This window comes from Aulonocara sp. 'chitande type north' Nkhata Bay, linkage group LG3, assembly GCF_057382095.1.
Source record: "Aulonocara sp. 'chitande type north' Nkhata Bay isolate Kocher_YH1m ecotype deep benthic linkage group LG3, A_spYH_male_GT1.1, whole genome shotgun sequence".
NCBI classification, from domain to species: Eukaryota; Metazoa; Chordata; class Actinopteri; order Cichliformes; family Cichlidae; genus Aulonocara; species Aulonocara sp. 'chitande type north' Nkhata Bay.
Genome location: NC_141346.1, coordinates 26,768,570 through 26,792,174, shown reverse-complemented (window position 1 = coordinate 26,792,174; position 23,605 = coordinate 26,768,570). Strand labels below are relative to the sequence as shown.

Sequence of the window (23,605 nt, the reverse complement as noted above, 5' to 3'; positions counted from 1 at the left end):
TGGGACTGGTTATCTTATGTACTGAGAGAAGAAATCAATACTCACTACAGCTCACTTTTAGATTTTATTTGTTCTCCTCCAAAGTCTGGATTGTAAAACTGAAAGGCCTAAGAGCAAAATTCCTGCCAAATCTTCTGAAATTCAAACAAAGCAGTTCAAGTAGTTATCAAGTACAAACCTTTCATCTAAAAATGTCTTTAAATGATTTTACTCTAAATACAATAACTGGTTGTTAGTAGCACGATTACATAATCGTAAAAAATGCCCATAAATGTAAGTTCATTTTGAATCAGTGCAATATTATTTTCACACATCAATGGACCACTGAACTTCTCAGCTCATTTAGAAATTACACAAGTACATATAATGGTCAGAGATCAACATGAACCCGTCTTCTCTATTTGACTTTAATCAACTCTGCAGTGGCTCCAAGTCCATAAAGAAAAAGTCCAGCATAGAGCGGCTGAGTGAATGTGGTCTGGACTCTGTGGAGGAGAGTCATGGTTTCAGAGACGCTGTAGAAAGACAGAATACCTGCTCTGTGATCCAGGTACACTCCTACTCTGGAGGACCGAGGACCTGAGAGGACAGTTTGGACTTTGTTATATTGAAATTCATAACCGTTTGTGTCACAATATAATGCCTGAGATTTGTCATTCCATCCAAATCCACATTCATTGCCCCTTCCTGCTCTGCTGATATTCTTGTATGCAACTGCGACATAAACTGCTCTCCCTCTCCACTCCACCTCCCAGTAACAACGTCCAGTCAGACTCTCTCTACTCAGGACCTGACACCATACAGTGAATCTGTCTGGATGATCAAAATAAGACTTTTGTTGCTTCATAAATGCTACTTTTCTGTTCCCCTCAGATAATAACAGATGTGTGTTTGCTGTGTTTGGATCCAGTGTGATTTCACGTGAATATTTTAAGAATCCAGCTCTGGTCTTTGGCTCTGCTGGTGACAGTAAAACATCCACTTCAGTCACTGTCAGTGAGATGTTTGTCCATTCCTCTCTCAGAATGTCCTGTAGTTTATCTCTGGTCTCTGACACAGCTGCTGTCACATCCTCAAAGTAGCTCAGAGGACGAATATTGATGCTGGATGAGTGTGTAGACTCACTGAGTGCTGACAGTGAGGGGTAGTTGTGTAGAAACTGGTTGTGATCCTCTGTGTGTGAGAGCTGCTCCAGCTCGCCGTCTTTCCTCTTCAGCTCAGCGATCTCCTGCTCCAGCTTCTCCTGAAGCTCTTTGACTCGACTCACTTCAGTTTCCTGCTGGGATCTGACCTGCTGCTTCACATCAGAGCTTCTTTTCTGGATGAGACGGATCAGCTTAGTGAACATTGTTGCGAAATCAGTTTCACCCCGGTTCGTTTTATTCCTCATAAGTTCCAGAGACGGCACCAGAACTCAGTAGTTATTTCACAAAACCTTTATTCATCTTCATTTAAGCATGCACTTCTAGAACGGAAGACGAGGCCGATGTCCCTCTGCAAAATCTTCACCCCTTTGTTAGTTACAGCCAGCTTTATAGAAGCGACCCCATCATAAAACCCTTATATAACTATAAAACATAGTGTGCTGCAAACTCTGTATCCTCTGGGGAATTTCCACTCAGCATTAACTCCTCTTTGTCTTACTTTCACAGTTCAACTGGGGGAGGGTCTCCTAAAATCTACTCCTAAGTTCATGACACAGTCAGGCCTTTATTTAGATCCAGGGCAGTGTCAGTGTCTCACAATTCTATATCCTATCTAACACATTCCTAAACTCTAAAATAAGCTAAACATTCCTACAACACCTTCTCACTGTCCTCCACTGCTTTATCAGCAGAGCCATTGATGGCCTCCACCTCCTGTTGAAGCAGCTTCACATCTTTCTCTCGCTCCTGGATTCTCTGCTGGATGTTTAGTCGTCTCACCTCGAGCTCCTTCTGCTTCTCAGTCCTTTCTGCTGCAGCTGGGACTGTTTCATGGCCTTCATGTTCATCCATCAAGCAGAGATACAGTGGGGCAAAAAAGTATTTAGTCAGCCACCGATTGTGCAAGTTCCCCCACCTAAAATGATGACAGAGGTCAGTAATTTGCACCAGAGGTACACTTCAACTGTGAGAGACAGAATGTGAAAAAAAAAATCCATGGATCCACATGGTAGGATTTGTAAAGAATTTATTCGTAAATCAGGGTGGAAAATAAGTATTTGGTCAATAACAAAAATACAACTCAATACTTTGTAACATAACCTTTGTTGGCAATAACAGAGGTCAAATGTTTACTATAGGTCTTTACCAGGTTTGCACACACAGTAGCTGGTATTTTGGCCCATTCCTCCATGCAGATCTTCTCGAGAGCAGTGATGTTTTGGGGCTGTCGCCGAGCAACACGGACTTTCAACTCCCGCCACAGATTTTCTATGGGGTTGAGGTCTGGAGACTGGCTAGGCCACTCCAGGACTTTCAAATGCTTCTTACGGAGCCACTCCTTTGTTGCCCGGGCGGTGTGTTTTGGATCATTGTCATGTTGGAAGACCCAGCCTCGTTTCATCTTCAAAGTTCTCACTGATGGAAGGAGGTTTTGGCTCAAAATCTCACGATACATGGCCCCATTCATTCTGTCCTTAACACGGGTCAGTCGTCCTGTCCCCTTGGCAGAAAAACAGCCCCATAGCATGATGTTTCCACCCCCATGCTTCACAGTAGGTATGGTGTTCTTGGGATGCAACTCAGTATTCTTCTTCCTCCAAACACGACGAGTTGAGTTTATACCAAAAAGTTCTACTTTGGTTTCATCTGACCACATGACATTCTCCCAATCCTCTGCTGTATCATCCATGTGCTCTCTGGCAAACTTCAGACGGGCCTGGACATGCACTGGCTTCAGCAGCGGAACACGTCTGGCACTGCGGGATTTGATTCCCTGCCGTTGTAGTGTGTTACTGATGGTGACCTTTGTTACTTTGGTCCCAGCTCTCTGCAGGTCATTCACCAGGTCCCCCCGTGTGGTTCTGGGATCTTTGCTCACCGTTCTCATGATCATTTTGACCCCACGGGATGAGATCTTGCGTGGAGCCCCAGATCGAGGGAGATTATCAGTGGTCTTGTATGTCTTCCATTTTCTGATGATTGCTCCCACAGTTGATTTTTTTCACACCAAGCTGCTTGCCTATTGTAGATTCACTCTTCCCAGTCTGGTGCAGGTCTACAATACTTTTCCTGGTGTCCTTCGAAAGCTCTTTGGTCTTGGCCATGGCGGAGTTTGGAGTCTGACTGTTTGAGGCTGTGGACAGGTGTCTTTTATACAGATGATGAGTTCAAACAGGTGCCATTCATACAGGTAACGAGTGGGGGACAGAAAAGCTTCTTACAGAAGACGTTACAGGTCTGTGAGAGCCAGAGATTTTCCTTGTTTGAGGTGACCAAATACTTATTTTCCACCCTGATTTACGAATAAATTCTTTACAAATCCTACCATGTGAATTTATGGATTTTTTTTTCAACAACTGTCAACTGTCTCTCACAGTTGAAGTGTACCTCTGGTGCAAATTACTGACCTCTGTCATCATTTTAATTGGGGGAACTTGCACAATCGGTGGCTGACTAAATACTTTTTTGCCCCACTGTATGCTTTAGCAAAAAGGAAAGTTTTAAGGCGAATCTTGAGAGTAGAGATAGTGTCTGTCTCCCGAATCCACACTGAAACATAATTTCTTTAGGGATTAATAAAGTATACTGATTCTGATTGTTTCAGGATGACCTGCCATTATCCAATGACACATCTGCTTACCTGTATCTTTTGCTCGTTTATCCTCCTCTTCTTTTGTCTTTTTTTTTTTCTAAACTGAGCACCTGATGTACGGAATGCCAGGACTGCCATAATGAATTAATTAAATACACCATTAAATAATTAATTAAATGTGTCAATAATTAATTAAAATTGGAATTAATTAATTAAATAAATTGTTATGACACATGTAATTAATTAATTATTGACACATCTAATTAATTATTTATGTTTTTCACATTTTAATTAATTATTAACACATTTAATTATTTAATGATATATTTATTTATTTCATTTTGGCAGTCCTGGCGCCTGGCTCTCATCTTGAATTAATTTTATCTGTCAGCCTCACCCATCAAACTCAGGGGGCGGGGTTAACGCTGCCCATGCAGCTTCTCTAACATTTGATTGGTTGCCGTGCAAAGTAAGTCAAAGCAGGTCGATCCTAGATAATCGATTGCTTGTGTAGACTTGGGGCAGCCAGGTATCCCAGAATGCAGATCAAATCACAGCCAGCAATGGTGGTGGTGTAGTTTTAAAATACCCCGTTTTTCTGTCACCAGCTACACTTTTAACAGTGTTTTGGCTGCGAATGTCGCGACATATGTCTGGTCAGGTTGTCAACATAGAACATGTTTGCAAAAGTGCTCAGATGTTTTCAGAGATTTCACTAGCTCTGCTAACAGTCAGCATGCAGAGTGCACCCAGGGGGTTACGTTAACCGGTTTGTTTACATATTCCACTCTCCGTGTTTCACATGTTGCATTCGTTTTTTAATAGTTATTCAACTGTATTCTAAGCACCAGCTGTCTGTTAGAATGTGATTTTCTCTCTCTCTCTCTCTCTCTTTTTTTTTTTTTTGCTTTTTCGGTCATGTTATGTTTACCTGTCAAAGGTTTGTTACAAACTATGAAACACATCGTGCAGACTTCTGGATGTTAGAAGAAAACTAATACTGCTCATGAATGAGACTAAAGGCAGGAAGGTGTCCTTTAAAACTAAACATGTTAATAGGACCTCCCTATTTATATCATAGTTTATGATATAGCACGTGTATTTCAGTAATAGCCTGCTGATTTCAGTGTAGCGGTGAACAGTCGCACAGCTCACGTAGTATCTGTGATACTCCTTAACTATAATTTATCCAAGTTAACTTCAGTTAACTATTCAGACAGTTCTTTTGCAATGAAAAACATAAACACTCATGCTGCCGGTAGGTTTCCTCAGTGCCCGCTTTTAACATTACAGCTGTTTATGCAGTAACCAGGGTAACCACAGACTCTGAGCGGCTGGATCGACGGAGGTCAGACAACAATTTTACATGTATGATCTTAAAACAGGACACAGCCACTATACGTGCTGGCCTCATATCAAATGTGAAGGCAGACTGAGTCTATGTTTGACGTTTGTTTATATCTAATCTTCCTTTTCAAACATTTAAACAGCAGCGAGTCTGCAGCTGAGGGAATACAAACTCAAATTGTCGGAACAGGTTTGCTCGTTTCTTGGATTCATTTGGTGATTTATTAAATGTATAACTATTATTCTAATCTGCTGCTGAGTCTCTTACACTTTTCTTTATGCTGTATATTTTCACGTCTCTGGAATAGTTGGCAGTTAGATAGTCAGCTGGGAAACTCTGTGTTAACTCATGGAGCTGAGGATATCGTGGATATGCTGACCTCGCTCCGTGGTGTACAGGGCCGTTTACCCTCATGATTAATATTCACAATAAAAATATTAGCTGAACATCATGAAGTCTGTATGTGTTTCATAGTGTCGAACAACCTTTGTACAGCTAAAGCCAGCAGTTACTACATGACAGAAACACCAACGTTATCTCTTTTATGCGTTTATACACAGGTCACGCTGATTACTGAACAAAAACCCAAAGATCAGATGTTAAACAGATTTATTTGCTCTCTCTCCTCCTTAAACATGTTTTTAATGTTAGTTATAATTCAGAATTGGCGACTGAAACACGTAGGACACATAAGAACATCAGGAAATAAAACACCGATAAATATAACCTCAGTAAAAGAAGTCAGCGGGGGTTACTACAGCTGTGTACCGGGGCCTGCGCTTTGTCGACGGTAATAATAGCTCGATTGCTTGCGAGGCGAGCGGGTCTATCCCACGCTTTGCCGTGAGACTGGACAGACATCTCTGAAATCATCGAAGCACTTTTGCAAAGAGGCTGTATGTTGACAAACCGACCAGACACATGAAGATTAAACCACTACATTCTCGGCTAAAAAAATATTAAAACGGTATTTGGTGACACACAAACAGGGTTTTTCAAAGTTCAGTTCTGTTAGCTTCCACATGCCGGTTGTTGTGTGCTAAAAACAATGGCCACCAGGCCAAAGCAATGGTTTTGACTCGATCAGCGTTAACCCCGCCCCCTGGGTTTGATGGATGAGGCTGACAGATAAAATTATTTCAAGATGACTGCCAGGCGCCAGGACTGGCAAAATGAAATAAATAAATATATCATTAAATAATTAATTAAATGCGTCAATAATTAATTAAATGTGTCAATAATTAATAAAAATGTGAAATATTTAATTATTTATGTATTTCACATTTTTATTAATTATAGACACATTTAATTATTTATGTGTGTCTATAATTAATTAAAATGTGAAATACATAAATAATTAATTAAATGTGTCAATAATTAATTAATTACATGTGTCATAACTATTTATTTAATTAATTAATTCCAATTTTAATTAATTATTGACACATTTAATTAATTATTTAATGGTGTATTTAATTAATTCATTATGGCAGTCCTGGCGTTCCATACTGATGGCTTTGAACTTTTCTTGTCCATCTTGGTTTTAATTTTGCATTCCAGTATGAACACCCATCCCCCAACTCGAGGATCACCACAAGGTGTATTTCTGGGATTTCGCACAACCCAGTATTCAAATCAAGAGTACATAATGGACTTGGATTTACAGCATTATGAATGAAATGTGCTCTATTTGGAAGCAGCCGGCCCCCTCACCTTTCGATGTGTTGTGTGTGAGACTTTAAATCATCAAACTGTAAATGATAAGTTTTAAATTGTTATTAATCCCTTTACCACTAGTCCTAAAGTGTATATTTATTTTTTTTACTCTTCTTATATATATATTGTTTGTTTACTTGCACTGATGTAACTGGAGCCTCGTCGTCTCGTCTCTCTATATCCTGGACTGTATGTAGCGGAGATGACAAAGTTTACTTTGACTTCAGCAGCAAGCAGGCGCACCGAGGGCTCTCGCGCTCACTCTGAACATATAGAATTTCGAAAAAACATTGGTGCAAATTATAAGTCTGTATCATAATGTCTGGTGTTTTCGTGTTTGTTGGTTTGTTTTTATTTTGTTTTATTTTGGGGGTGGGTTATTAGACGTTGCTCCAGCCAGCCAGTGAATACCCTGCCGCCCCGCCCTCTCCTCCCTGTGCCGCAAGCAGCAGGCGCACCTCGCAAACGGAGGGCGCCCTTACTCCCAGAAAATGGGCGATAGAAAACCAATCGGTGCCTATGCCATTCCCAATATGCGCTGGCATGACGTCGGGGCAGCATGAGTACGAGCAATTTTTTAAATTTATTTATTTATTTTTGCCGATGCCCGTGATGCCCCCACCACGATGCCGCCCCGGGCAACTGCCCATGTCGCCCGTATCAAAAACCGCTACTGCCTGTCAGTACTCTTGCTGCAGCATTTTGTCTAGCAGCACAAGCACAGAGATGAGTCCACTGTCAGAGGCCATAAGAAGATCATTTGTAACCTTCACTAAAGCCGTTTCTGTGCTGTGATGAGCTCTGAAACCTGACTGAATCTCTTCAAATAAACCATTCCTCTGCAGATGATCAGTTAGCTGTTTGACAACTACTTTTTCAAGGATTTTTAATATGAAAGGAAGGTTGGAGATTGGCCTATAATTAGCTAAGATAGCTGGGTCTAGGGATGGCTTTTTGAGTAAAGGTTAAACTACAGCCAGCTTGAAGGCCTGTGGTACATTGACTGATTATTAGAGATAGGATAGGTTGATCATATTTAAGATTGAAGCATTAATTAATGGCAGGACTTCTTTGAGCAGTTTTGTAGGAATGGGGTCTAAAAGACACGTTGATGGTTTGGAGGAAGTAATTACTGAAGTTAAATCAGAAAGATCAATTGGAGAAAAGGAGTCTAACTTAACATCAATGGTACTAAAAGTAGCTGTAGATAATATTACATCTGTGAGATGATTATTGGTAATTTTTTCTTTAATGATTAAAATTTTATTTGTGAAGAAGTTCATGAAATCATTACTAGTTAACATTAAAGGGATGGTTGGCTCAAAAGAGCTCTGACTTTTTGTCAGCCTGGCTACAGTGCTGAAGAGAAACCTGGGGTTGTTCTTATTTTCTTCAATCAGTGACAAATAGTAAGATGTTCTGGCTTTGCGGAGGGCTTTCTTTTAAAGCAGCAAACTATTTCTCCAGGCTAAATGATGATCTTCTAAATTTATGAGTTATCTGCTTTAGGCTACGTGTTTGAGAATTATACCATGGAGTCAGGTACTGATTTGAGGCCTTAGTTTTCACAGGAGCTACAGTATCCAGAGTCGTACGTAGTGAGGAGGTAAAAATTATTAACAAGTTAATTGATCTCTGATGGGGTAGTGTTCAGATAGCTGCTCTGCTCTATGAGCATTGAAGATGATAACAGTGGAAGGATTATATTCTTAAACTTAGTTACAGCGCTTTCAGAAAGACATCTACTGTGATAAAGTCTACTCTCCATTGTTGTGTAATCAATTATTGTAAATGTAAATGTTATCAGGAAATGATCAGACAGGAGAGGGTTTTCAGGAAACACTGTTAAATATTCAGTTTCTATGCCATATGTTAAAACAAGATCAAGAGTGTGATTAAAGTGGTGGGTGGGTTCTTTTACACTTTGAGAGAAGCCAATTGTGTCTAATAAGAGATTAAATGCCATATTGAGGCTGTCATTTTTAGCATCTACATGGATGTGAAAATCACCCACAATAACTATTTTATCTGAGCTGAGAACTAAATCAGATATATAGTCTGAGAAATCAGAGAGAAACTCTGTGTAAGGCCCAGGTGGACGATAGATGATAACAAGTAAGGCTGGTTTCTGAGTTTTACAGCTGGGGTGGACAAGGTTTAATTCATTTGACAGCATCAGGCTGTCAAATGAATTAAAAGTCTGTCTTGGTCTTTCGTTAATTAATAGGCTGGTGTGAAAAATTGCTGCCACACCGCCCCCTCGGCCTGTGCTTTGAGGTTTCTGGTAGTTAGAATGACTCGGGAGTGTTGATTCATTTAAACTAACATAATCATCCGGCTGCAACCAGGTACTGTTCTTTCTTTGTGATTTTTTATATTTAAGTTGTTTGTTGCTGGTTTTTAGTTTATTTTTTGTCTTTTTGGGAGCTGACACAGTCTCAATGGAAATGGGTTTTTTGGGGGGGTAGCAGGAGGAGAGAAGCTGCAGAGAGGCGTGTAAGATTGCAACTCTGCTTCCTGGTCCCAACTGTGGATTGTCATATTTTGGGGGGGGTTTAATAAATTTTTCCATATTTCTAGAAATGAGAGCTGCTCCATCCAAAGTGGGATGGATGCCGTCTCTCCTAACAAGACCAGGTTTCCTCCAGAAGGTTTGCCAATTATCTATGAAGACCACATCGTTTCTTGGACACCACTCAGAGAGCCAGCAATTTCAGGAGAACATGCGGCTAAACATGTCACTCCTGGTCTGATTGGAGAGGGGACCAGAGAAAACTACAGAGTCCGACATTGTTTTGGCAAAGTTACACACCGATTCAATATTGATTTTAGTGACCTCCGATTGGCGTAACCGGGTGTCATCACTGCCGACGTGAAGTATGATTTTACTGTATTTACGTTTACCCTTAGCCAGTAGTTTTAAATTTCCTTCAATGTCGCCTGCTCTGGCCCCTGGAAGACAATTGACTATGGTTGCCAGTGTCTCTAGCTTCACATGTCTGAGAACAGAATCACCAATTACCAGAGTTTGACCCCCCCCAGCCGCCTTCTTTCCCCAGCTGCTTGAGATCTGCCGGGGAACAGCTAGCGGGGCCTACGCTATCTTCGGCTGCACCAGCTACAGGGGCCTGGCTAGCTATGGGTGAATGAAGGGTGCGAAGCCGAGTCTCCAATTCAGTAATCCTGGCCTCCAGAGCTACAAATATGATACATTTCTTACAAGTATCATTACTGCTAAAGGAGGCTGAGGAATAACTAAACATCTGACACAATGAGCAGGAAAGTGCAGGAGGGACAGGTGAAGTAGCCATGGTGCTAACGAGTCGGCTATGAGCTAAGCTAAGCTAGCTAGCTTACTTACAACTGGGCTCATCAGCATATTTACATGCTTCCATCTCCCATTTCTGCTCGGTAGCACCTCATAGTTTTCGACTTTACTTTTTCTCCCTCCCTCACGCTCACACACACACAGCGGGAGGGGTGGTCCCACACGTTCTCCCTGTAGCACGGACTACACCATGAGGCTACAGTCTTAAAGGGCCATGCCTGTAACACTCTGCCGTTGTATTAAATCATTTTTTTTGTATAATAATTTTAAAATTTTTTTTGTCACATCTGCAAGTACAGGTGACGTGGGCCACAAATGGCCTTCGGGCCGCGAGTTTCAGACCCCTGTTCTAGAGGCTTCTCAAAAGCCTCTAGAAGGAAATTAGTTATCGTGTGACAGTTTTATGGCAAAGGAGGGTGGGAAGGGATCAGTTGACAAAGAGCGAGTGAATTCGACAAAGTCGAAAGCTGACGGCAGCTCGCGGCCCTTGCTGTCGAGGTAGGGCTTCATGTGTGACAGACAGTAGTCTGCCTGCGGGTGGGATGGGTACCAGTGTCCGGTGCCATGATTGCACCGGTTCTGATATAAACAGTAGTAACCAGACCGAAAAGCAGCGCACATTTCTGTGCTTTTTTTTCCTGAGCTGTGATACACTTCTAGCCAATCATTTTACGTTTCTGAGGATAGTAGGTGGGTCCAGGTATGTACGTTCTTTTAGAGCAGAGCTACAGATTAAAAATGCCCAAGGTGAAGCGGTCAAAAGTCTGGCTGTACTTCACAGCAAAATATGCAAACTCAGCAGCCTGCAACAAGTGCTTTAAGCTGATACTGTGATACTGTCAAAGGAGGTAACACCTCGAATCCAATGAAACACCTGGCGACGCATAGCGTTTTTTTTTTTAAAAGCCGAGAAATGCGCCGTATTTGATAGCTTGCTGCGAGACCTCGCACCGAGCACATCTACTGCGGGTGTGGTGCCTGTTATCGGACCCGGATTTAGCAACATCCCCCAAAAACCCGAAGAGGAGAGTCCTGGCCCCTAGCCCTGCCAGTGTAGCAGAAATGATGACGGATGATGATGGCAGCAGCAGCCGTTCTTCTCTGCGTGAGTAGCTTAATGTTGTTCGTGTGTAATTTACGTTGAGTAGGCTAACCACGTTATTACATTAATGCATGTAAGGTGAACTAGCAAACATCATCACAGCTACATGCGGCTGTCTTCTTGTTTGATGACAGATACTCCCTTCACCCTGGCCAAAAAGGCTAAAATGACCAAAGAAAAAGAGGGAAACGGCTAAACATGAGAGGTTTTTGGACAAAGTTTGTGTTTTTTCCATTGATTAAGCACTGCTACCAGCCAAGAGTGATACCATATATGCCCCATAGCTGCAGAAAAGGCTAACATTGTTATTTTTTTTTACAAAAAACCAGCTGAACATGAGAGGTTTTTGGACCAATTTTGTGTTCTCCATTCTTTAAGCACCGGTTTGAGCACCGGCACCATTTCAAGAGTACCGATTTGGCACCAGTATCGGATAAAACCTAAACAATACCCATCCCTAGGTGGGACTGACAAAATATACTGGGGACTTCCCCCTTCAAGCATGAAACTTGGTATTTGATACTTTTGCTCCCTTACAAGAATAAACACAATTCTTGACTGTTGCTCACTTTCTTCATTTTTATTGTGACTTAAACTCAGTTGAGCAAAGGATTAAAACTATTAACCAGAATACTGGTTTGGGGTCCATTTGTCCCATTATAGGATATAAAGTAATAATAATAAACAACAGAGCTAAACAATGAACCAATAGAAAAGAGCATACTGAACCTTAACCCTCATGAAATGTAAGATCAGTTTTCCTGATACAATTAATAAAATAATGTAATAAACTGAAGCTGAGAGTTCTTTACTGCTCTGGAAAAAAAGAAAAAAAATGATTTGAATATGGATCATCTTTTTACTCAGGTGTTCAGCAATGACTCACATCTGTCCCACATTTTCTAAGTATATACGTTTTACACCGTATGAATTCTCATGTGCTTCTTTAATTGTAGCTTATCGACAAACCTTTTCCCACAGATGCTACAAGGAAACGGTTTCTCACCTGTGTGAATTCTTATATGGCAGTCCAAACTTGACTTCTGAATAAATCCTTTGCCACAAGTGCTACAAGAATGTGGCTTCTCACCTGTGTGAATTCTCGTGTGTGTTTTGAATCCTGATGAGTCAGAAAATCTTTTCCCACAGGTGCTACAACAATATGGCTTCTCACCTGTGTGAACTCTCGTGTGTGTTTTGAATGCTGACAAGGTACAAATTTTCTTCCCACAGGTGCTACAACAATATGGCTTCTCACCTGTGTGAATTCTCGTGTGTGTTTTCATTGCTGATGAGGTAGCAAATCTTTTCCCACAGGTGCTACAACAATATGGCTTCTCACCTGTGTGAACTCTCCTGTGTGTTTTGAACGCTGATGAGTCAGAAAATCTTTTCCCACAGGTGCTACAAGAATAAGGTTTCTCACCTGTGTGAATTCTCGTGTGTTTTTTTAACGCTGATGAGTCAGAAAATCTTTTCGCACAGGTGCTACAAGAATACGGCTTCTCACCTGTGTGAACTCTTAGATGTGCAATCAGTTTGTATTTATCAGGTAAAGTTTTTCCACACACGTCACATTGTACAGACTTGTTCTTTGTGTCTGTTCTACTTTGACTCACTGACACAAGAGTGTTGTCTACTCTCTGACTGTGACGTCTCTTCTTCAGCTCTGCATTTCTAGTTGATCTTGAGTCCACATGCCCATTTTCTTCATAATCTCGGCTCTCTGCTTCAGGAGAGCTGTGAGAAAGGAGCTGCTCGCTGTTTGGTTCTGGTTCACTGTGGTCACTTTTCTCATAAGCGGGTGTCACCTTGAAAGTATCAGCCTCCTGCTTCAGTCCAAGCTGCTCTCCCTCCTGACTTCTGCATAGTTCCTCCTGTTCCTCTTTAATCTGTGGAGGCTGTGGATCCTCCTGGTCCAGACTGGAGTTCCTCTCCTGGTTAAAGACCTGCTGGTCTGTAAGAACATCCTCTTCTTTAAAAGCATGCTGATGGACATCTAAAGGCACAAAGGGGACAAAATGATAGCAAAACAAACATTTGAGAAAATATTTACTGGTCTAAACCATTAGCAGATCTCTACATCTTGAGTATGTTGCTCACATATACCACTGAAATTTAAAATGTAAAAATGTGAAAAATTAGGAGGTTTGAAAACTCTGAGTTCTTCTTGTGCCTTGAACCCCTGGCTAGCTATCGAGCTGGTGGGTAACAGACGTCTCTGAAAACGTCAGAGCACTTTTGCAAATAGGTGATGTCTTGATAAACCGTGCAGATATCTGAAGTTTACACAGCTACATTTCTCGCCTGAAAATATGTTAAAAGTTAATTTTGTCACCCAGAAAGAGTAATATTAAAACTAAGTAGCTGCCGCCATTGTTGGGAACGTAAATTGGCTGAGGCGCACTATGATTCCTGGGATAGGTTGGGCCACGAAGGATACACCCAACCCATCCTTCAAATCTGGGAAAATGAAGGACACATTTGTAGGCCGCATTTGGAGGAATCTTCGAATTTGGACAGCCTTCATTGCATTGCTGCAACGTAATCGGCCTACAAATGCAGACTCCGAAGGATGCAGGCCCTGAATTTGGACACAGCTATGATACTGGACACTACTTCTTCTTTGGGGTATAATGGCAGCTGTCATTCTTGTACATGCAGTGCTGCCATCTTCTGTTTCAGTCCATTATTACAATCTTAAATCTTACAAAACTTCCCATGACAAGTTGACTATTAAATTAGTGGTGGACGATTTTGATGGTAGACTAATCATGGCAGCCCTAGAAATAACTAAATGTTTTTTGTTAAATGAATGTGGATGTCTGGATTGGCTATAGTTATAAGATGGCATGCTGGGGCAGAGCTCTCTTGCACAGTGTTTTGGCTGTGCCTGAAATGCCATGAAAACTCTCTTTGTCTGATAAATTTCAGTTTAGAAACTCTGAATTCATATTTTCCAAAACAGAATAGAAATATTTATTCATACTTACTCAGACCTGTAAACTGTTCAAAACTCACCATTTCCATGCTGCAGAGGAAACATGTAATTCTTAAACTGATAACACAACAAAATGAAACTTGTGTTGTTGGCTTTGTGTCTCTGTGCAGATTTTGTCTGAGCAGTGGGTGGAAATTTGAAACTCAGATGTTTCACATCTTTCATTCTGCTGAATTCTTATGCACTAATTTTTCACCTTTTTGCATGAATTAATGGTGGAAATGCATTTATGTAAATGAAAACAGAAAATTATACCAAAGAGATTAAATCATGCTGCTTTTTACTTTTGGACTTTCAATTCTTCCTGTGACTCTGAAAATAAATGCAACCAACTAACCTAACCCAGCTGTCTGCATGTCTCTGGAGAGTGAACAAGGGGAGAACATGCAAACTCCACACAGAAAGGCCCGGCCACATGATGGAGTCAAACTCAGGACCTTGTTGCTGTGGGCCAACAGCGCTAGCCACTGTTCCACTGTGACACCCATGAGTCATATTCACTGTTATTAAAACATCACAGTTTTACATACCTATTCTGTGTAACTTTATCTCAGGTTTACAGATGGTCTCCAGCAGTCTGAGCTGCTCTTCATCAGTCCAGACAATAATGCCTTCAGCCTCCTTCTTCAGTCCAAGCTGCTCTCCCTCCTGACTGCTGCAGAGCTCCTCTTGTTCCTCTTTAATCTGTGGAGGCTCTGGGTCCTCCTGGTCCAGACTGGAGTTCCTCTCCTGGTTACAGACCTGCTGCTCATCCAGACCCTCCTCTTCCTCACAGTCATATTGTTGTGGGAGGTCTTGAGGAACAAAGAAACACAAGAACAATAATTACAAATGTGTTGATATAAAAACTCAAACTATCTTTTAAAAGCTACATGCTAACATGTTAGGATCGAAGTTTCCCAAACTAAACTGCAGGGTGACACCATGAAAACATCAGTGTCTGAAATCCTTCTTTAAACAAAGCTTCACTTTAACTTCAGAGAAGTCTGTTAACAACTTGTTAAATGTGTTTTCTGCTGACATCTAACTAGATCTTTACTGCACAGTCTCAGTGTTTACAGAGGATCCAACACACGCCTGATGTACTCAACAGTGGAATATGTTAGAGAGAAAAAAGTTTAATAAATAAATCAAAATTTTTAAAACCTAACCTATCAGTGACCATGGACCTGCACCAATCCAACATAGTCCATCACTGGACACTGACCCACAGCACTGATAAATACCCAGTTTAACATCTTCTAGTAAAGTCAGTCACACTGAAGAATCTGAGCTTGAACAGCACAGAGTTAAAAACATGTCCATACCTATGATGTGTGAGTTTCTGTCGGGTTTCCGGCTGATATCCAGCAGTCTGTGCTGACGGTTGATCTCCTCCTCATACTGGACGATGGTTTTTTGAACCTCTGAGAAGATTTCTTCACAAACAGCAGTTAGTCTCTTCTTGATGAACTCTCTCAGATACTGAACTGAACTCATCGCTGCTTCAACTCAGGCTGAGCGGATCGATACAAGCATCGATGAAGCGATACAGGTATTGCTATCAGATCCACACTGATGTGACGGGATTGATACTTCAGTTTGTGTCTCTCCTCCAAGTTCAGTTCGCTTCATCAACAGCAGCCATGTCTGCACACACACTGCTCCTCTACCACAGTAGTGCTGTCCTCCTCCGTTCTTCTTCGGGACCTGATGGCGTTTGACAAATCAGCTTACAGGTGCATTAATCCCGCCTACTGGACTGGAGTGTGGACAGGAGAATAGCAGGAAAAACAAGGATAATTATATTCTTTCATCAATCTTATAATTCAATAGAACAATCATCCATTTACTCGTAGATTTCTGAGTTTAATGAGGAGTCTCTCTTTCCATAACATGTTGTATGGCTGTATTAAAGAAGACTGCTATCATCATTTCCTTATTTGTTTGAGCTTTCCTGATGTCTGATTCCAAATATAATAAACTATCCATCGTCCCTCTTTCTTTATGAAACCCACTCTGATCCCCAGAGAAGAGACTGTTAGTATCTAAAAATCAGCTTCATCTGTTTTCATGCTCTCCCCAATGATACGATGGGTTTTTAACTAGTTTACTATTATCTGCTTCCTGACTGATGGGATTGTGCCTTTTTCATATACAGTGGGGCAAAAAAGTATTTAGCCAGCCACCGATTGTGCAAGTTCCCCCAATTTTAATGATGACAGAGGTCAGTAATTTACACCAGAGGTACACTTCTGGTCCTAGCACACTTCAAATCCTGTCTCCCCCCCACCCTGGACCCCCACCAATTCGCATACCGCCAGAACAGGAGCACAGAGGATGCAGTCTCCATCGCACTGCACTCTGTCCTCTCACACCTGGACAACAACAACACCTACGCCAGAATGCTGTTTATAGACTTCAGTTCAGCGTTCAATACAATCCACCCCTCACAACTCATCAAGAAACTGACAGACCTGGGCATCAGTTCCCTCATCTGCAAATGGTTACTGGACTTCCTGACCAACCGCCCCCAACATGTCCGGCTGGATAACCACTGCTCATCTACCATCACAATGAACACCGGTGTACCACAAGGCTGTGTGATGAGCCCTTTCCTCTACTCCCTCTTCACCCACGACTGCAGACCTGCTGATGGTTCCAACACCATCATTAAGTTTGCAGATGACACCACGGTGATTGGCCTCATCAGTGACAACGATGAGGCCGCCTACAGGGAGGAAGTGGATCGTCTGGCTGAGTGGTGCGACAGAAACAACCTGCTGCTTAACACCGAGAAGACCAAGGAGCTCATCGTGGACTACAGGAGGAATGCTGGCCCACATCCACCCATCCACATTAAGGGGACGGCTGTGGAGCGTGTGAGCAGCTTCAAGTTCCTGGGAGTCCACATCTCCAAGGATCTCACCTGGACGACCAACTGCTCCAAGCTGGTCAAGAAGGCTCATCAGCGCCCCTTCTTCTTGAGGACTCTGAGGAAGAACCACCTGTCCTCAGACATCCTGGTGAACTTCTATCGTTGCACCATCGAGAGCATCCTGACCAACTGTATAACAGTCTGGTACGGGAACTGCTCTGCCTCGGACCGGAAGGCGTTGCAGAGGGTCGTGAAAACTGCCCAGCGCATCGCCGGAGCACCACTTCCTGCCATAAAAGACATCTACAGGAAGAGGTGTCTGAAAAGGGCTGGGAAAATCATCAAAGACCCCAGTCACCCGTCACATGGACTCTTCACCCTCCTGTCCTCTGGGAGGCGCTACAGGAGCCTCCGGACTAAGACCACCAGGTACCGGAACAGCTTCTTCCCCACAGCTGTCAGACTCCTGAACTCTGCCTCCTGACATCTGACCCACGTTAACATATGGACTGAACATACACACACCCACAATGGACAACTGTACCCTCAAACACACAATAATAACATGGACTGAACCACCACTCACAACCACTAGCACTTTATATAGCCTCTGTAGAAACTATCTACACCCTCACTTATCTTAACTGCACTACTGTATAGCTCTGTGTAAATAATCATTCTGTACATTCGATAATCTTTAATTCTACAACTGTTTACAACTTCCATAGTTCACATTTCTGTATATCTCAGATTTCTGTAAAGTTATTTATTTCATATTCTGTATAGTTTTTCATATTTATATCCTGTTCATAGCCTGTACATAGCTTGTACTCACTACAGCCTGTACATACTTATAGTTATAGCATATTCACAACATAGTTCATACCGTGTACATTATAACATACCATAATAGACCCATTTCTGTAATATACTTACATATCTATACTATTGCTAATATATATTGTAATATATCTATATCACTAAAGCACTTCTGGATGGATGCAAACTGCATTTCGTTGCCCTGTACCTGTGCATGTGCAATGACAATAAAGTTGAATTCTATTCTATTCTACTGAAACAATACGGGAATAGAGCAGATGTTATAGAATTCAACATTAATGAATCAATGGTACAGAAGTGGAGGAAGCACAGTTTTTGGCTTTCCCCATATTTCAAAATCTACTTTGTCTCTTTCCTATTAATGTCACCTGGCATAATTAGCAGATGATATTGCTTGCAGCTGGTGCAATGCTTTCGACCAAAACAGGGACCGCTTGATGAAAAGTTTCAAATAACTATAGTATCAGAATCAGTTTAGGTAATGTTAAAATAATTTTATCATTTAAGTGTTTTCAGTGTGGGAGAAAGTACTCTGGGCCTTCAAGTTAAACACTATTAAAAGCAGTAACAAGTTTAATATTCAGAAACTTAAATTATGTATCAGTAGCAGAATCAGGGTACACATTTTTCAGGGTCAAGCACCTTTTAAGCACTTTCAAGGTCCATTTTTCAAGCTTTTCCAGCACATTACCGAGGAGCCTCGCGGTGTAATACATACTGTGCTTCAACGTAATATTACTGTACTGTGTGTGTATAAGGACCACAAATGATACATGTTAAGAGACATGGTTACAAAGAGGATTTCAAACTCCAGGCTGTCAGTGACGCAGTAGAACCTGAGAACAGAGGAGCTGCGAAATCTGTCTGTCTTTGTTATTATGCTCAGCATCTTTTAGTTTACATTTTGACTGCACAATTGTGAGCCTTTTGTTATGCACAAAAACAACATTGTTTTATTTTATTTATGGAGCATTATTATTTAATAAATGCTGATAATTTATTTCTGAGTAATTTTTTCTTGTAAATCTATGCTGTATGTTAATAAAAGTGCCTGTGTGAGATTTGGGACACAGCTTTGACTAAGAACTCTCTTTTTGTTCTTACTTTATGGCTTTAAAAAAATATCGAGATATATATCGTATATTGATATCCAGCTAAAGAATATCGAGATATGAATTCTGGGTCATATCGCCCAGTCCTACTCAGTTAAGACTTTAAGAATGCACAAGCATCTACCTAAAATCTAGTTATTTAGTCTGTCGTCTGTGGTATTATTAGGTACAATTATAATGTATTGTTCATCTCCCTTAAATAAAACAGGCAACCTTAAAGTATGAAATATTCCTATATCAAAAACACTTAAATTTGTCTGTTGTCTCAGTGCCCCACAGGCCTCAATGTGAGCTTGAAGCCATGTATAATTTATAAAAATAAACAAATATTGAATGAAAGCCAGGGATGTGTTACGTTCACATTCTCAAAAATTATTTACTAGGACTTACCATTTACTCATCCCTGACTGTCCAATCAATCAATCAATCAATCAATCAAGGCTTTATTCACCAGGTGCAGGTTGCCCTGCAGTGAAATAGGACCCCTCCCCCCAACCTTACACACACAACACAGACATCACATGGGGATACAGGTCGGAGATCGGTAGCGTTACAGAAAAAAACACTGAAATATGCACTACAATGGGAAAGTATAAGAGGAAAAAAAGAGACCTCTACTCATGCTGGGCTCCTGGGAGGACAGCATGAGAACAGGAAACAAAAAAATTCCTCTGCACAAAAAAGCACATAAATGTCCACAGCACAACATTATGGAACACGTGACATACCACAGGGTCGGGTGGGGGGTGAGGAGTAATCCGAAGCAAACACAGCAGCCATCCTGCCCAGCGCTACCATTCCAGTACGGGCTCAGACCCGCCGTGTTCCCAGGAGGGAACAAGCATCGAAGGCGTTTGGAAAGGCAGGGGGGATGAGTGTGTGCATATCAGTGTATGTGTGTGTCTGCGTGTCCAGAGTTCAGCTGAGACAGTGTCCTTCGCCCTGCTAGGCTAAGTAAACAGTCTTCCAGCCAACCCAGGTGGCCTTGCATGGAATGGGAAGGAACAGTCTAAACACAGTCGTTATTAGGGTGTTTTTGTTCGGCTCAGCCTTGCCACCGCAGCTGGCGCCGAAAGGGTATCCGCATGAAGTGATAGTGCTTTTTACTTTAGTGCGAACAGCTCACATGAATTTCAAAGCTGTTTTAACAGTCCAACACTGGTCTCTCAATCTCCCGTTGGAGAGCCGTGAGCTTCTCCATGATGTTATCAAACTTGCGCTCTGTGATGTTGTCATTCTTGTGCTCAAAGAGCCGATTCTGAGAACTCACAACCACAGTGACACACTGTTACAGATGTCATCCAATTTGCGCCCAGGGGTGTTATTCCGAGCGAGCCCCTCCAAGATGTAATCCAGTCTGCACTCAGAGATCTTATTCTGAGTATTCACGGCAGCCGTAAGCCTCTCCAAGATCTTATCCGTGCTACACTCAATGAGCTCATTTTGAGAAACTCACGCCTCTTCCCATCGTTTCAATCCCAGCGAGCAGCCTTGTGGGGGTTTGAACAGCCAGTTCCGCTTCCTTAATTCTTCGATAAGTCAGGGCCAAGCCAGCTCCGATCAGCAAGAACCCTGTTACCATGGTTCCGAATAGGTAGATATCTTCAGCACTCAGGCTCACCCGAGCCCAGACTTCTCGTTGAGAAGGGGTGTCAATTGCATTTAGGGACCAGTTGATCAAATCCATAATACCTCTTTTAGGTTTTAGAGAACAGACTGTGAGAGAATGTTCCAGGGAAAAGTAATACAAAAAACATGAGGCTAGACAAGGACATAAGAGGCTAAGCAGGGAAGCTAAGGGAGAGGATGAGAGGAGAAAAGTGCGACCGCCTTCGTCAAGAGCAAGACCCCGGCGGGGTCACATATTGAAACAGACTGACATGCAGAGGTGCAAGTCAGCCCAGGTTGTATAATTTTTGCCCAGTTTGACCCATTTAGCAGAAGTCAGCCTGTTTAAGGCTCTGATATCTATTCTGTAAGATGACATGGTATGATTTTCTCACCCAATAAAGGAAAATTTTAATATATTGGTCTACTCTCCATTTTATCAGAAACAGTTATCACAGCTTGTAAATTTTATTTTTATACATATATGTAAGCATTGAGCCAAAACTGAATTTTGGAACTGAAACTGAATTCAAAGCAAATGAATTCATTTTCAAAATATAAAATTCAATTTTAATTTAGTCACAATCAGTTTCAAACCAATAAATTGAATTTCAAATTAGGCTAATTCATATTCAGTTTTAAAAAGTATTTATTCAAGTTAGAATTCAGATTCAATCTGAGCAATTCAAATTCAAACTTAACTTAGTCAAATTCAGTTTCTAATGGCACAACGTTCTGCCCATAAATTTCCTCCAGTTAAATACAGATAAAACAGAAACTTTAATTGTGCTCCTGATTACATGTTTTCAGAAATTAAGCAGCATATCAGGATTTAAACCCTTCAGTTCAATCGAATCTCAGAAAAGTTGTCACTTGAGAAACACTCCAAACTACTGTTTCGTAACTGTTTGTATCATCTAAAGAAACATTTATAAACTCAGACTACTGGTGTCAAAGGCAGAACTTGAGATGATTATTCATGCTTTTCTTTCTTCTCGTTTTTAATTTTCTGATTGTTTTATATTATTATTTATATTTCTGGTTTTATTGTGGAGCAGTTTGGGATTTTTATCTGTGAAAAGTGATATATAAATAAATTTTACTTACTTGATGTCTTTTAAATGTGCTATGTAAAAAAAGCTGACGTGACTTGTGACTTTACTAAAATGTCAGCCTTTTCTTCATCATCAGTTGCATTTATATCGTTTATTTAGCACTATTGAATTGTGATAAATACTTCAGACTTTCCCAGGTACTAACACCTGCTGTCACAGCTGACCCGCACATTAAATCAGTAACACTCTGTGAACTCTCTTTTTCCCTTTCAACATCAATACACACCAAATTATTATCTTATGGATAAGCCAGTATGTTTTAGAGTCGGATGTCTTTATCTTGCTGAACCACATCCCTACAAACACTCATCAGAGATCCGTTTCTCAGTATTTTATCACTCTTCATCTCCCTACAGGCGTATTTATCGCTGTTGTAGCTGAATCTGGTTCCACTCACCGAACGACGACCGTCTGGAGACGATTTTATGATCACTTTAAATCCGTCCTCGTGTCTCGTTGTCACGGTTACACTGCGCTCACTGTCCGTTTCCTCCACATTACAGGTTTACTTTCACTCTTGTTATTGCTCTCCTTTTACGCTTTGTTCTTTGTTAGTATCTTTTATGATATTTACTAGTGATGTGACGTTCTGCGTCGAGTAATGGAGGAAGCGTTTCCGCGATGCGCGTAACGGGGCTTGCTTCATTTATGGGAGGAGCTGAAAATGATGACGTCCGAAGCCTCGCTGCCCGGCTGTACCACGTGACTGGTTCAGGAAGTGGTTCGAACTTTGCCGCGAGCTATGATAGAGATATAAACCCCTCAGACTTCAAAATGTGGGTGTTTGATGGAGAGTTGCGGTTAGTGAGAGTTTGGAGACAGTTTGGAGGTTTATGAGAGTGAGGAGAGAAAGTCAGGAGAGAATGGAGCCAGCTAAGAAGAGGAGCATGTCCTCCCTTGTGTGGGAACATTTTGATTTCATTCCTCCCAACAAGGTATGTAAATTTCTACAGAAGATGCATTTTCATAATACTGATGGTGCAATACAATTTATGTTAAGCGCCGTTACTTTTGTACAAGGTGAAGTGTTTGCTCTGTGCCAGGGAGCTGGGATATAACAACAACACCTCATCCATGCTTAGGCACTACAGAGCTTTGCATGATAATAAGGGGAACACCGATTGTGGAGCAAGACCAGGTGAGCCATCAAATGCCATGATAATACAGCATGCAGTAATGTTACTACATGATATAACAATATTATACAGCTGTTATAAGTTACGTGTGTGATATTTATATTTGTGCTTTGTCTTTATTGTCTTTCCTCAGGAGAACAATCTCAAATAGATGAAGACCTGGTTAGCATGGTGATTGAGGACTCACAGCCATTTAGCATTGTGGAGGACAAAGGATTTAAAAGATTTGTTAAATCATTAAATCCTAGCTATGTTCTCCCCACTAAAAAGGCCATAAAAGCAGTGAAAATTTAGTTTTTACTGAATAAAATGTGAACAGGCAGGACTGAGGCCTCAGTCTGTAGCTGTCTATACCTCAACGTTACAAAAGCACAACCACTGTCCACACCCCAACCACACCTCACCTCACGGTAAATAATCATTTCCATTTTAAGCATTTCCAAATAATCATTTTCCATACTGCCAGTATAAATATACACAGTATACTGTCGTTGCTTCCAAATTGGCATTTGATGCATCCTTCCCCTGAATTTGGACCAGCCATCCTTCAAATTCGGGGAAAAGGACGCATTTGTCGCCACATTTGAAGGACTCTTTGAATTCCGACAGCCCTTCGCTGCAGGTGAGCCCATCTCCCCTGCACAACACTGCAGACTGTGCACCACAATCATCCTTAGATTAAAAAAAGAATCAGATATAATTAA

General features: G+C 41.4%; 1 protein-coding gene and 1 pseudogene across 1 annotated transcript; both read right to left on the bottom strand.

The window, feature by feature from the left end:
• Positions 1–378: 378 nt before the first annotated feature.
• On the bottom strand, positions 379–10,113 carry LOC147334890 (uncharacterized; annotated as a pseudogene).
• A 1,684-nt stretch (positions 10,114–11,797) lies between these two features.
• Positions 11,798–22,400, bottom strand: LOC147334889 (uncharacterized). Its single transcript, XM_086286937.1, has 4 exons — positions 22,163–22,400; positions 15,541–15,974; positions 14,764–15,027; positions 11,798–13,231 (listed from the first exon to the last, which is right to left on the bottom strand). Exons 2-4 carry the CDS (start codon positions 15,710–15,712, stop codon positions 12,150–12,152), a joined length of 1,518 nt encoding a protein of 505 aa, XP_086143063.1. The 5' UTR covers positions 15,713–15,974; positions 22,163–22,400; the 3' UTR covers positions 11,798–12,149.
• Between the last annotated feature and the right edge of the window lie 1,205 nt (positions 22,401–23,605).

Bases quoted from the DNA above. Each gene is read 5' to 3' on its own strand.
- LOC147334889 (XM_086286937.1), bottom strand. From the start codon at position 15,712: ATGAGTTCAGTTCAGTATCTGAGAGAGTTCATCAAGAAGAGACTAACT. The intron at 15,028-15,540 runs GTATGGACATGT...TTGTTCCTCAAG, and splicing joins CAGAAACTCACACATCATAG to ACCTCCCACAACAATATGAC. The intron at 13,232-14,763 runs GTATGTAAAACT...TTGTGCCTTTAG, and splicing joins GATAAAGTTACACAGAATAG to ATGTCCATCAGCATGCTTTT.